We start from the raw sequence: 15,898 nt of genomic DNA, 5'->3' as shown, positions 1-15,898 counted from the left end.
TAAAAAATAATAATTTTTATAATAATAATAATAATTTTATATTCATGTTAGATCACCTAGTGATCGTCTCCATTCCAAAACAGCCCTTTAAATCAAGAGAGATTTAAATAATAGTTCATTTTACGTGATATAGTATTCTTAATGTATCATTTAATAATATAATTTTTAAAAAATTAAAATGATTTTTTTGATATAATATTAAAGATTTGATGATAATTGATCACAAATTTAAATTTCATGAAATGATAATATTAAATTATTCTAATTAAAATTACTTTTCATGTCTTGTGTTGTAAAATTAATGATTGAATGGAAAAAGAGCCCCATGTCTTCTCATTTAAATTTTTTAAAATTTAATTGAAGTATTGATAAAAATTTGGAAGCGTGGAAACAAACTTCCCTAAATGTTTAATTAATAAGCATGTCACCCAAAAAAATAATTTAAAATCACTCATTCTTAATGTTATTGTCTTTATTAAATGAAAGCTTTACTACTCATCACCAATATTAACTAAAAGAAAAAATAATTTAAAGCACACGTTTCCTTTAAATTCATAAGAGATATTGTTACCCATTTTTAGAGTTCTCATATAAATAAAAAAAAATCAGAAAAAAAAGAGAAAATACAAAAAATAAAAATAAAAAACAGTTGGAATAAAATAAAAAAATAAATTAGTAAGATGAATATACCAGAATGCCCATGAATTTTTGAATAGTAGTTGAGAAAGATCAAAATATCCAAGATTGTAAAATTTGACAATATATTTTAAACTGATTAAGACCTTATTGACAAAAAAAAATAAAATTCAATTTGATGAGGAAAATTCAAAATTGAATGTTTAAGGACTCAATTAAAATTTTTCAAGGTTTAATTACAAGAAAAAATAATTTTGAAGTCAATTTAAACTTTAATTGAAATAAATTAAAGTCTAGGGTTGAATTGTAATTTTTAAGAGTTAATTTGATCAAATTAAAAGCTTAATTGCATGAATATTGAAGTTTAATGGACAATTAGGGACTTCATTAGAGAAATCCAAATCCAAGGACCAAATTGAAAAAAAAAAGTGGTATAGGGGATGAAATTGACTAAATTAGAGGCCAAATTAAAAAAATTAAAAATTTATTTATTAATTGAGGGTCACAATGGACAAATTTAGAACCAATGACCAGAATAAAAAAGATGGTCACTTAGTGGCTGATAATTGAGCTTATCAAGGGTGAAATTGTATAAAATTAAAAGTTTAAAGGTAATTATAAGTGCAATTAAAAAAAATTGAAAGAACAAAGACTCAAACAAAGATTTTCAATCCCAAATTAAAAACTCTAAATGATGAGTCATTTAAACTTCATGAAGAGAATGTGCGTTGCATGTTGTTTGATAAACTAACCTCTATTTTAATAGTTTTGACTGATCGAGTTCGCAACTTCAAACGAATGAATGTGAAGTTACAAACCTTTAAAATGCATAAGATTGGATCCAAATAAATGTGTGAATCCCCTCTACCAACTTCAAATGGTCTTAGATGACGATGATGTCATAATTACTCCAACAAAGACATAAAAATAAGCAACTTAGTCATTTATAACTGAAACATAATAGTGTCAAAACCGACCTTCATTTCGTGTGTTCATACACAAAAGCTTCTAAATAGGTTCTTATCAAAGGTTTACAACATTTGTCTCAAGATCAAGAAATCAAAAATGAATTCAAGACCTTTCAAAACCTTAGCAAAATTTTATAAATATCCATTTAAGAAAAAGAAAAAAATGGAGAAAAAAGAGAGAAAAATATTTTAAAAAAATAAAAACACAAATATAAAGGTTTAAGAGCCTAATATATGGTACTAAGTTGATGAGAGGAAATACTTTCCAAAAAAAACAAAATAGAGTAGTTGTTTTAAATATATTTTCTAATTCAAAAAGAGACTATCATAGCATGCTTGAGTTTATATATATATGTGATAATCAAAGTGAATAGATGGTAGATTATTAATATTTGCATGATTTTTAACATGTATATGCCTTTGTTTTGATCGTATCTAATCTGATTTTGGTTTCACTTTACTAAGTTTGGGTTATAGAGTTCCTAGTGATCTTTTATTTTTTTATATTTGATCCTTTTAGTTCAATTTTTTTTTTTTAGTTTTTGTGTTTTTTATATAATCTATTTTTTTATTTGGTTTTGTTTTTAGGTTGCTTTCATGTCAAACCAAGATTTTTTGTTTGATTTATGGTCGAACAAAACATTTTAAATCAATCCGGTCAGGCTAAAATTAGATTAAAGGTTTAAGACACTTTTTGGTTTGTCATGTTTTTATTAAAAGTTTTTTTTTTTAAGGATGTATTTGAAAAATACCCCTTAAACCTATTTTAGTGGTTTTATTACAAAGAAAAATGGGTTTTTTTGCTAAACAAAGCCAAAAAAATAAAAAAATAAAAAAATTTCTTTTTTTATTGGGTATTACCATATTCTAGAATTTTCATACATATTTTATTTTTTATAAAAAATTATATTTTTATCATACCTTGAAAAAAAAATACAAGAATCAGTCAAAAAATATCATAACTAGTTTATAATTATCTGTTAAAACTTGGTCTCCATTTCAAAGACACCAAAAAACTTTATTTTGTTTTTTTAATATATGAGATTATGAACTTATACATAAGATATTTTCCTGATATTAACTAAAAAATGATTCATTTTATTTTTTTATGTATTTGTATTAAAATGATTAGATTTTAACTTGATAAAATAAAAATATTTTTGTTGAGAAGAATTTTTCTTAAATATTAAATAGATTAACAGTTAGAAAATATAATAGTACCTTAATTTAAGTCAAACAAATAAATAATACAACTTAATAAAGTAAACCGTAGGTTGATATCAATTAGAGTTTTTAATAAATAAAATACTAATTAATTACTTTCTTTCCTTTGTTTTACTGATAAAACATAAAAAATCATTATCCTTTTTATCTATATTATTCTTAATAATATAGATTCATGAGAATGATTGCCACGAGCTGCAAATTGCGACAAGAGAAAGAACCTATAAATTATGAATACTTGTTTTAAATAAAATATATTAAATAATATTTTTTTTATCTATTTTTACAAGATGGCATGTGATTTTATCTCTTCTCATGAACCATAATTCCCCATATGCGACTACTAAACAAACAAAAAAAAAAAGAAGGTTTTTGACAAGTAAAGGTGGGCAAAGCCCAGAATGACAACAAGCATCTTTACTGGGCGAGACAATAGATGGGTAAGAGAGCAGGCCCACAGTTGTCAACACGAAAAAAATTGAAGTGGTGGCTGCAGTGCACCTGAATAATCAAGTGCAGATCCGGCCTAGTAAAGGTGATATACTTGAAATGCCGTTCATCACATGCCTTCTCTCTTCCAGGCAATTTCACTCAGACACTTGAAATTTCATTGATTGATAGCGAAGAAGAAGCAACTTCCATCACTCCAGCAAATGGTGAACTATCAATTTGCTTCTCGTTGAATTCTTTTTACATGTAAATAACACTTTGTTTGCTTCACCAAGTCATTTTCACAAACAGTTTGTGCTCCATTCTGTGATCTTTTATTTCTTCTTCTGATGCTTAGGCTTTTGAAATTCTGGAGTCATTGCTAGAATTACAAGTTAACATTAATGGGTTCTTCGGTTCTAGATTGTAAAAAGGCCCGCATTGCAGATCCAATCACTGGAACAAATCCACTTTAGTGCATTGCTTTGCTGCAGGTATGAAAACATTTCTTACTCATAGAAATGTCTTAAATTTGATATGGGGACATTGAGTTTTTTCGGTCTGTTTTTCACTCTTTGCCGGTATAAGAATGTGCTAGATGCTAGCACGTGATCTTTTGCGATAAAGATGTCGTGTACCAGCTTAACTCAGGGTGCTTCTTGGGGAAGCTCTCTCTTATGACAATGATGGCTTCTGACTTTCTCACTTCATTGAATAATCCATGCACGAAAAGCCGATGAGGCTGAAGGGGTTTTGGATTGTTTCTTGTGGACTCATGGTACATCCTCCCTACAATTTACAAACTTGCTGTGAATTCTTTTGTATTCTCATTACAGGGGAAGAAATGTGTGCACTCTTCAAGAAGGTGAGAGAGAGATGGGATGCCAACTGATATATGCACATCATGTCTAAAATTCTGTCTATGGCATGAATATGTCAATGAGTTTAGATTGTGAGATGAAATGCAAATGTTTCAAGTCCTGATCGTAGCTCATTTGTTTTGTTGGTATATTAGTTTTTATATGGAAAGTTGGATGTAGCCTGCAAATATTGCGATTTGGAACAAACAAATAATGGCTATTGCTACAACTGAAGATAGTTGAGATGCTCTGTTACTTGTTGTCTAATAAGCAAATAACTGATTCAAGAGGTGATCAATTGTGTAGCAGTCAGACAGTAAATCAAACCAGAACCATCTCTAAGGAAACTGATAATGGGAAAGTCTTTCTCCTACAAGCCGACTCTAAAAGAGTTGTGATAGCCTGAGAGGGAATGGATTTTCTTTTTGGAGCGGTTGGTTCTTGTTTAATATATTAAATCTCAATCAGCAGTTCTCAACTTACAGCATCGAAAGCTCTATGAACTCATGTACCACTTTTTAACTCACTCAACTAAATGCCAATCCCAATCTAGTTGAGGTAGGTTACGTGAATTCTTTGTTCTCTATTTATGTTATACTAGATGCCTTCACAAAATTTGCTTTCAACAACGTGTGCTAAGCAGCTGAAACAGATGAGTATATTTTGAGTTGTTTTCCTTTATGATCCCCTTGTATGCATGCCCCTCGTTTGAACTTCTTTACTTTTAAATTGATATTTGATCTTTACATATTGGGAAAGATAAAATTGATCCAATACAATTACTTTTAAAGTACTCGTTTCTTTTTTTCTTTTTTTCGCTTGTCTATTCCATGGCAAATTAGATGTTAGCCACGTATATAGATTTAAGGTATTGTAGGGTGCCATATTAAGGAGGTCCGATATCAGTTTAAAGATGTGTGGTTGATTCCTGACTCAGGAGTGATATCTATTGGCTGAAACTATTGTAGGATGTCATTTTCAAGGCTCAATAATGGGGCTTCAATCAACTTCATTTTCATTTGAGTGGGAAGTGGCATTATTATGCCAGTCAGTTATATCAGTGCTCTTCTTTTGACCAAGGGTTGTCACCATCAATATCATCGTGAGAGCATGTTACCAAATACCAACTGGTTTTAAGAGAGTAGTCTGTTGAATGCCAAACCACCGGTATGCTCTCTGACATGAGAAAGGGAATCTTTTGTATTGGCTCTGGCTCTGGCTTTGCGCAAATTCCTTTCGATCATTTTAGAATATGATTTGGGTTGCTAGAGTTGGTAGTTGGTTTACTAGTGATATAGTCTGGCTTTTTAATCCATAAATAAAATACAATGATTTTCCTTGTTATTTCTAGGTTTTCTACTTCTTAATGGGTTTGTAATCTATAAATAAAATAAAATGATTTCAGAATGATGACTTGAAAGATCCATAATTTTTTATCTGACTGTTGGATCAAAAAACTCGCCCAGACTCTTGGTTTTTGGTAGTTTTTGTGATTTTCCTTGTTATTTCTAGATTTCCTGCTTCATTCGGATTTCTTGCTTCCATCCTTGTAATTTTGGATTTTTTTTTTCTAGTTAAGGTAAGGTTTTTAATTTATTTAAGGCTTGTAAACCTCCTAAGAAGTTAGACTTTAGTATTATTATTTTAGAGAGAATAAAACCTGTGAATTTGAGGTTCACATCTATGGTCCCTATTGCTCATAAAGGATTATGTGTTCTTTGTTTGTTGTTATCTTTAGCTTCCACCTAAATCAACTAAAGCTTGTTGAAGGAACTTGTATTCTTTTTTAATTGTTCACTTTGTCGATAAAATTGACCTTGATTTATCAAAAGAAAAGGTCACAAATTAGTTGCTAAGAATTGCAGGAGAGCTCGGATTCTGGATAGTTGCTTGTGTTGAATCTTCCATTTTAGTTGAGGTTGTTGGCCAGTTTATGTTGTTTCCTTGTCAGTTGCGCTGGAATTTTTCTTTCCGTTTTAAATCTTACGATCTTTACATGTTGGGAGAGATAATAGACTTGAACTATTTACCAACTATATGCATGGTTTTTCATAGAGGCCTTCATTAAGAAGTTATTAATCATTGGAACATTGGAATATTATGTTGAGTTTATTCTTGCTGTGCGTGAACAATGTGTTCTTTTTTCTTTCTTCCCCTTGAATTGCAACAATGAAGTTGTTGTAGAGTAGCATTTTTCTTCCTCTGGGTGAATGAACAATTTTCAACTAAAGCCAACAATTTCTCATATCCGTGTACTTTAGTTTAGAGCTTTTATGTGTGTGGCTCTACACTTCTAAAGCTAATCATTGTACGTGCTTCCCTGTTTGTTAACAGTGTAGGTTAAGGAACACCAGACGCTGAACAGAGGACACATAGTAGCAACAGGAAGTTAAAATCTGGCTTCTGGTCTTCGTTTTCTGCGCAAGGACCAATAGATATTGAAAACAAGTTCTCCATTTCTTTCTCTAAAGCATTTTTGCGATAAGGTTATGGAGAGTAGTCCATGACCTGTGGATTCGTGTGAGTTCCATGTTTGGCCTAACTCATTATGTTGTGGCTCAAATGAGAAACCCGGTCCTTCAACATTTGACATGGGGTGGCAACTAGCTGCTAGGTTAGGTGAGCTACACGTGGATAACGACAAGGGGTCATAATCAACTATGACCTTTTCATGGATGGAAATCAGCTAGCTATTGCATGTTCATACTGCATGCTTGTCATGCCTATTGACTAGTCCAACATACATCTGTGCATCACGATCTTGCGTTCACAGTCAAGGAGATAACAACCAATCACATGTCATTCTAGTGCAAATGTTTTCAAGCTGCAGCGCACCATGCATGTTTGGATGAAAAGATGTGGAATCAAATGCCTATGAAATACTTTTCTTATCAATATAATGATCAGATAAGGATGATTTTGGCTTTTGTTGGGAGCGGCGAACCAGGTGAGTTTTCGTCTCTGTTTCTACCTTTGAGGTTAATTGAAAGTCAAGGCACTCAGAAGAGCGTGGGGTGTCCTATTGACCAGCCAGGAGGAATACCTTTAAATTCTCAACTGATATTGGCTTTGCCTTTACCTAGGTATTCTTTGTTCTTCTGTCTATCTATAAAGCTCAAAAACTGCGACTGGGACAAAGATCATGGGCTGCCTGTCAAGGGACGGCGAGAAAAATAATTTTTATATTCCATTTTTGGCACGTGGGTATGTGAATTTTAGCTGAACAAGTTACCTACTATATGACTTGTCCAAAAAAATAAAGTTACCTATTATATGGGAAAGGAGAGAGAACATCAGAAAGTGAAAACCCCTGATACTTTTGCTTTACATCACACATGACATAACTCGAAGCATAAATCTTATTCCTCATGGTAAATGATATAGCTGGAATTGATTCAGGGTTGATTTTTAGCGGTTAGGTAAGAATTTATTGTAGATGGATAACATATAAGATATATTTGTGTATTAGTGAAACATGTTTAAATACAAGAAAAGATTTGACTGTTCCAAACTAGACTGAAAGTCTAAAAAATTATAACTTTTTATCTTACTGTTAAATTAAACTTGATTTGTTTACAGGAATTTGTAGTGTTTTTTTAATAATAGTTGATATGTGGATTGTCAGATTTTAAGATATTAAAAATCTAACTATCGGCTTTTTTTTGTTAATTTTGTTGTTTTATTTTGTTTTATGTGTTGTTTTGGAATTCATGATTATTTTGTTTGTGTATTTTGATTTTGATTTTGTTTTTTAGTTGAGATTTGTTTTATGAGCTAATTAAGGTTTTGCAAACCTTAGAAGGAGATAATTTTTATCAATATTATTTTTTTAGATAGATTAAAATTATGAATTAAAATTTTATATTTGTAATAATTTTTTATCATTAAATTTTCAAGTTCCATGTTTATTTATTTATTTATTGTTTTTAGCTTCGCTGTATTTGTTAAAAACACAATAACGTGGACTCTATCATCGAGACAAAAGCATATTCCAAGGATAAACATCTAGTATCAGGAATCGTGGATAATCATGCACTCTTTAGCAGATGCTCCCCAAAACCTATCAAATTCATCCACCCACTTGTCTCATTCTTCAGCTTTTGTCCAATTGTGGCACCTCATTTTTGCTCAAAACCCTTTTGGCCCCATTATATCATGGAAACCTCCCCATCTTCCCGTCCTTAGGAACAGCAATTTCTTCTTCTTTTATTCTCACTTCTTCCGCTGCAAATGGTTGCCAGGAAGTTTCACCTTACTGAAGACATGTTAAATAATATTATCTGATATCTTTTCTTGCTATCAAACAAAGAACATACAGTTTAAAATCAACCCTCTGTTATTGGATAATGCTGTTGTTTTCCAAGTCTACGAGGCATATCCTTTAAATTATACAAAATCAGCCTTACGAGTTGCATTAAGGAAACCATCTCCCGTAGTGATAACGAATTTAGAAGCAATGACCTCTCGGATGATTTAGAACACGAAAACGATTATTTGTGGTGTTGGTGCTTGTTATTATAATACTTAGAACACGTCATTAGCACCATGAATGTTTGGAATCAAGGAGCCATGATCCTTCCATGACCAAAGCTGCTTTGTGTTTGGTAAGACTTTGAAAAAAAAATAATGGGTTAGGGGGGATTCTATGTTTGGTATATGTTACCATGACTAAAAAAATCAAAACCCCACCTATCTTTTACACCACACGTGTGATTGAAACCTGTTTAAGAATTGACCCTCTGATTTGCTGATTGTCAAATGTTAATTTATGTAAGATCCTTGACTAGCCTGAACACCGTAAGCTGGTTTGTCAAATTACTTGTGTTTTGAAAGTATAATAGGGAGGAAAGATTTCAATTGGTAGTTCAAATTGAAATAAAATCAACATGTTAAAATACTGACGTGCCAATAATTCATTGTTTAATCTATAATTAAATCGAACTTGAATGCTCATCTACTAAGTAGGTCTAAATGAGGGACTGTTAATGAAAGGGAGGGCTGAGGATTTTCATCATGATCTTTGCATATTTATCACAGGCTTCTTCCCAGCAGTACAGCTTTGAAGATTACAGGAATAGGTTCGTGTCTACAGTATAAAGCACAAATAAATGAAATTGGATTATTTTTTTGTCGAATAGAGCACAAAAATACTTGATGAGACAAGTTTTTATGATCTATATAATTATATAAAAAATAAATTAAAGGATTTAATTGAAAAAAATAATGACTGAAAAAAATAATAGAGAAAAAGTTAGAATTGACATTGTTTTTCATAAAAAAATTAAAAGGACAAGTATTTCTCATTTCTTTCAATTTTGATCCCCTCATTTTAGTTTCCTAAAAAGAACTAAATCTAATCTTTTTTAATGAAATCAATCACACCAACCCGATGACGGGTTGATTTTCTTGACCTTAATAACCATTTAATATACAAGTAAAAATAAATGATCAATTTTAAATTCCAGTCAATATAACATTAAAAAACTAAATTGGAAAGAAAAAATAGTTAAAAAAGAAACCATAAAAATACTATTGGAATCCACCAATGAATTGTACGATGAGTTCTTTTTTTATTTTTTATTTTTTTTGTTAATTTTAAGTGGTGGTCCTTGACTAACAGGAAATTATAAGTGGATAAGAAAGAACAAGCGTGTGCTCTTTCACGGCCAACAATTAATATCAATTTTTCTTTCGTAAACTTTACGCAGCACGGTCCGTTTGTTCTTGGAGCTTTTTGGTTTTGTTTTTTGTTGTGTAGTTTATTTTATTATTATTTATTTTGAATATTGTCCTTGGCAAGAAAGTTTGACATACTGGAGTTGCTTGTCTCATTGTAAACGTTAACAGAATCACTGATCAATAAATTATGAGCTGATTTCGTCAGTTTATTTTGATATTTAAGCAACATTGACACAAATATATTTGCTTAGATAATGTTAATGTCGGCTGCCCATATAGTTAGGTCACAGAATAACTTTTTACCAGACAATAAAGAACTTACTCTCTTTTTTTATCCACACCAACACCCCGTCACATCGCCATAGAAATATCTATCATAGAGTGTTAAAGCCTCTATTATCCAGTAAATCTCCATGCTTGTGGCCCTTTGTCATTTCTGTACATTTTGTCCTTTGTGTCTGCGTTCCACTGTGTGAGAGGCCCCCCCCATAGACCGAGTTTTGAGCTTGTAACAGGAGATGTCTATCCATCCATCGAAAATTTGGATCAAAAAGTCAAGAGATGCATAAACTTACGCCAGAGGATGATTGAGACCATCAAGCCCAATTAAGGGGCTTGATAAAGATTTGGGAAAGCAGATGAAGGGGTTCAGAGGACGCGTGTCAAGTGCTTGTCCGAAAGAGTTAAGAGATGATGTCATGAGATGAAAGCATGGAGCTCACATCCTTTGAAGAAGCCGCCATCTTTCCATGAAATGTTGAAGACAAAAAAGTGGAAGCGACCAATTATATCAATCCCCCAACAGCTAGCTTGGGTCCAATCTAAACTATGCTACTTTCTTTTTAAAAAAAAATATTTGTTCTGATCCTATTTTCCACATGAGGACAAACCTCCACCACCATAAATTGGCACCCCACCCTCTCCTTCGAAAAATTTCAATCTCCTTCTCTCTCTCGGTCTCTCTCGTAGCTTGTTCGCTTATCGAAACCTAGCTTAAGTGTTAGAAGACCTCTAGGCTTCTTTCCCAGCTTGTTCAATCGTTTCTTCTTCTTCTTCTTTGATATATATTGATATCGATATCAAAATATATCTTCAACCTAGACTAATCTTATTTATTATTTTGGGCGGTCCATTATTCTAATCTTAGATTGGCATGAAGAACCCGCAATCAGGCTTGCCCCCAGGGTTTAGGTTCCACCCGACAGATGAGGAGCTCATCCTCCATTACCTTAGGAAGAAGTTGGCATCCACACCGTTTCCTGTGTCTATCATAGCAGATGTTGACATCTATAAGTTTGATCCGTGGGACTTGCCAGGTTTCTTTTTTATCCTATACCCTCGAACACCATGCTTAATTTGTTTTCTATATTATATGCTTTCTTATGTCATTTAGTTTAAAATATTATCTGTCAAAATTAATGTCTAAAACCAATTGAAGTCTAAAAAACAAGTGACTTGTGCTCTTTCAGATTACATGTTACTAATTAGGGACTTGTGTTCGGTGTTTGTTAATTTTATATCAGCTAAAGCTTCCTTGGGGGAGAAAGAATGGTACTTTTTCAGTCCTAGAGATCGCAAGTACCCCAATGGAGCAAGGCCCAACAGAGCAGCTGCATCTGGATATTGGAAGGCCACTGGGACAGACAAAATCATAATGGCATCAACAATGGCACCAGGAGGTGTAGTTGGAGGGCAAGAGAACATTGGAGTTAAAAAGGCTCTTGTTTTCTACAAGGGAAAGCCTCCAAAGGGTGTCAAGACTAATTGGATCATGCATGAGTATCGCCTAGCAGATACTCCCACCCGCAACAACAACAACAAACCCATGAAGCCAAAAGATTCATCCATGAGGGTAAGCGTAATTAACAATTATATTGCAAGTTGTGCTCTTATTAGTGTCTGCAAGGAATTGTCTCTGTTATGATTTAAGATATTTTTTCGAGGACGTCATGGTTTTAGGGCAAGTCATTTTTAGCTTATGTCCCACCTAGCTTGAGTTGTCTTACTAGGTTGTTTTTGTTTTTGCAGTTAGATGATTGGGTTCTTTGCCGGATTTACAAGAAGTCCCAAGCTTTAATTTCATCTCCAAGGGCATTAATATCCAGTGAACATGACCAAGAAGAAGAAGAAGAACATCAACAACAACAACAACAATTTGTCCAAGAAAACCTTTTACCCACAAGCAACAAGAATACTCTCATGTCCCAGCAATCTTGTTCTTTCTCCAACTTGTTAGATGCCATGGACTCTTCCATGTGGAGTAGTTTCCTGGCAGATAACCCATTCAATCCAACAGGGTTTGAGTCAAACCCTACATTGAATAGTAGTACTGCAACACAGTTGGACCAACCTTTCTTCAGTAACAGCAACTGTGCAAGCAACAGTAACAGCACGAGCAGCTGTTCCTTTCTTCAAAAGTTACCTCAGTTGAACACTTCAATGCCAAACGTGCAGGAGAATAAACTCAAGCGCCAGCTTCCACACATTGACGAGGACTTGCTGCATCCATCAAAAAAGTTCATGAACTCTTGCAGTTTCTCAAACACCAACAATAATACTCAAACTGATATGGGTCAATACAATTTCCTAAGCCAGCCATTCTTGGACCAGCAATTGCTTTTGAGCCCACATCTTCAATTTCTAGGTTAAAATGAAAGGTCCTCGAGAGAGAAAGGGAATATTTATATATATAAAAAACATTTATGTGAGAAAACAAATAGCATTAAGGATTATTACCATTAGATGCGTGTGGGGGTCTGATTTTTTTGTCTTACAAATTGACAAACAACTACTTGATATGGTATAAGAAGAAGAAGAAGAAGATGCCTATGTTGATAGTCATGGATGAGTTTGACAGAAAAAGACAGGAAGGGGGAGGTGTCATTTTGGAATCATACATGATTTTTGTAGAGAAGATTGTACAATGATTGCACTGGCAGATCAAATGGATTGGTTTCTGCTTTGAAATATATGTGATTGCTACTCTTTTTTATTTTTTGTCTTGGAATAAATTTAATCTTCCACACCGAATTTCTTGATCCTTACATTACATCACTTTCTTTATGTTTATTCTTATTTTGAAGTGTTTTGATAGCTGGCGAATCAATCCCGTCGCTTCCTAAATACATATTACTATTTGTGTATAAATCTGTCTATGAAAAGACAACAATTACTGGTGATGTTTTTAAACTTGCAAATATTTTAAAATCTTTATATATATCCCTAAGGGGAATAATTAATAGGAAATTTAGTAAGGATATATGTTACACTTCCATATTCAGTATTTTTCATAATAACTCTCTTATTTTTTAGTATAATGAATCTGATGTTTTTTTAATATCTTATAAAACATTTCACCTCCAAATATTTAATCCAATCATTGTCTGTCTCCGTTTTCTGCTAAAATCAAGAGGGTACAAAGAAGCAAAGGTTTTATTAATCGGAGCCGTCCAGCAATTTTATTTTTTTTCTCATGTTCACCAAAAACAAAGGATAGCTTAAACAGCTTCATATTTTCCTCCATGGAGTGGACTTACCTAAATTTAAAAAATTCTTGGCATATATTTGTTATTATCTCCTGGTATGCATCATTCTTGAAGTGACTCTCTCTCTCTCTCTCTCTCTCTCTATATATATATATAGTGGCACGTTGTGTTTACAGCATTTAAAATAGAAAATAACAAGCATGTAACATACAAAAGGCAAACGTGTGAGTGTGTGTGGATCCAGATGCATTGAACTAGAGAAAGGTTAACGTGTCAGAGTACATAAACATTTGTTTGGCGGTGTTTCAGAGCTTCATGCATGTGATAGTACTGAGTATATGTTGGATTTGATCGATTATATTTTCCTTTTCTTTTCAAAACCTCACCTCATATAAATATTAATTAACAGCAACCAAAGGAGGCGGCACAAAACATTATTTATTATTTTAAAATCTATTTTTAAAATATTTTTTATATTTTATTTTATATATAGTTATTTCAGTTTCATGATACATATTATAAATTTTACAAATTAATCTAACTAACTCATGGATTTATCTCTATATTATAATCTAGATTATAAATTTGATACGTTAACTGAGTTAACTCAAATTGTTTTTGACTGTATTTAAAAAAAAATATTTTTAATTTTAAATATTGAGTTGATTAAAAATTAGATATCATAATTTATTTTAATTTATCTATATGAGTTTTTTTATAATTTAATGACTTGAATTATAGATTTAAAAAATTAACTCAAGTTCACTTAAATTAATTTAATATATTATTCTTTTAATATTTTCTTTTTAATAATATTAATTTAAATTTATTTTAATCTAATTATATTTTAACTATTCATTTAAATTACTTCTAACCGTATCAGTGAACTTTCATATGATTATTTTTTTCATTCAAAAAAACAGTAGCCACACGTTGGGTTTTTTTATGATAGAAAAAAAATAATTTTATCTACAGCATAGCTTTACCAACTATCTAGTGTCATTCATTTGTAACGAGGATTGTTGGACTGAAGCACTTCCTTATAATTACTGCTAACATGGTATATTATACGGTTAATTTAGATTTATTTAAGTTTTTTAATATATTATTGTTTTAATATTTTTTTATAAAAATAATATTATTATTTTAAATTTATTTTAGTTAATTTTTATTTTTATTAATTACCTATATTACCTTTAAACCTGTCAGATTCATCCAGTAAACTTTCACATGATTATTTTTTTATTCAGAAAACATTAGCACGTTTTGTTTTTTTATGATAAAGAAATAATAACTTTATCTACAGCATAGCTTTCCCTGCTATCTAGCGTCATTCATTTGTAACGACGAATGTTGGATTGGAGCACTTCCTTAGAATTACTGCTAACATAATATATTACATTGTTAAATTTTTTTTGTGTATTTAAAAATGTAGTTATGGTTATTTTTTAAAATAATTTTTTAAAATTTTATATTAAAATAATATTTTTTTATTTTTAAAAAAATATTTTTAATATGAGGATATCAAAATAATTTTAAAAAAAATAAAAAAATTAATTTTTTCTTAAAAAAACAAGATATGTAAAATTAAATTAACTCTAGCATTAATTTGTGAAGAGCCGACTTTTTATCTTAAACTTCACTGACAACGATGAAGAAGCCAGCAGAGTATTTTTATTTTTTTTCAAGCTAGGCTGGAAGAATTTATATCATCTTGATAAATTATGTTATTTTTTAAGTTAGACTACAAGAATATATTTTTAATGAATATATTAATTTTAGTTGTTTGTGACTAATGATATTGAGAGAGAAAAAAATGATTTAGTCTTATTATGCCAATTAATGCCACATGATAATTAGAACAAACAATATATAATTTTAGGTAGGACCATAAACTATGTGTCTGGTATATATACGTACAGTATTCGAGATGGAAGCTTCTACGAAAAAAAGAGGTTAAAGTTGACTTTTAAGGGCGTTGAAATCCTTTCACATTGCTCATTTGTAATTTCTAAATTGATTGAAGACAAATAAATATTTTCAACATATATTTATCTCTTTTATATGATATGCCGTATAGAGAGTTTCTTGATGCCATCTCCATGCGATACCGCTTGGCTTATTATAATATGTTTGTATGTTTTCTCGGGTTTGTAAAAAAAATTAAAAAAAACAAAAAAAAAAAACTAGGAAAACACTATAATAATCTATAGTGTTTCATAAAAAAATCTACAGTTATAATTCTTAACTAACTCAATATTAAAAAAAATATAGAAAGAGAAACACTATAAAAAAATAAAAATTATATAGAAAAACATTGTAACAATCCACAATATTAAAAAAAAAAACTACGTAGTAAAATTTTCAAATAGCTCAATATAAAAAAAAATCGACAAAGATCCTTTAAAAAAAAGAAAAAATTCATAAAAAAATTATGTAGATCAATATGAAAAAAATAAAATCGATAAAAATCCTTTTAAAAACAAAATTCATAAAAAATCATATAAAAAAATATCGTAGCAATTTATAATGTTTTAAATAAAAAAACTACAGAACTAAATTCTCAATCAATTCAATATTAAAAAAATAAAATTGATAAAAATAATTTTAAAAAAAC

The 15,898-nt window shown here is 30.9% G+C and overlaps 1 protein-coding gene and 1 long non-coding RNA gene across 5 annotated transcripts; both read left to right on the top strand.

Moving 5' to 3' along the window:
* Window positions 1-2,943: 2,943 nt before the first annotated feature.
* Window positions 2,944-7,493, top strand: LOC105132555 (uncharacterized). 4 transcript variants are annotated; one of them, XR_843598.1, is made up of 3 exons: window positions 2,944-4,122; window positions 4,273-5,284; window positions 6,452-7,493. It is a non-coding gene; the product is annotated as an uncharacterized LOC105132555 (long non-coding RNA). The 4 variants fall into 4 exon arrangements; XR_843596.1 differs by having other exon boundaries at window positions 2,944-4,675; window positions 5,086-5,284; XR_843597.1 differs by having other exon boundaries at window positions 2,944-4,675.
* Window positions 7,494-10,718: 3,225 nt separating this feature from the next.
* On the top strand, window positions 10,719-12,787 carry LOC105132554 (NAC transcription factor 29-like). The gene is made up of 3 exons (XM_011036122.1): window positions 10,719-11,112; window positions 11,320-11,648; window positions 11,825-12,787. The coding sequence occupies exons 1-3, from the start codon at window positions 10,950-10,952 to the stop codon at window positions 12,443-12,445; spliced, it is 1,113 nt and encodes a 370-aa protein (XP_011034424.1). The 5' UTR covers window positions 10,719-10,949; the 3' UTR covers window positions 12,446-12,787.
* The last annotated feature ends 3,111 nt before the right edge of the window (window positions 12,788-15,898 follow it).

The sequence above is a fragment of the Populus euphratica genome, unplaced genomic scaffold (genome assembly GCF_000495115.2).
Source record: "Populus euphratica unplaced genomic scaffold, PopEup_1.0 scaffold27.1, whole genome shotgun sequence".
In the NCBI taxonomy this organism is placed as follows: domain Eukaryota; kingdom Viridiplantae; phylum Streptophyta; class Magnoliopsida; order Malpighiales; family Salicaceae; genus Populus; species Populus euphratica.
Note: the sequence above shows the minus strand (reverse complement) of the source record. Positions and strands in the feature narration are given on the sequence as shown.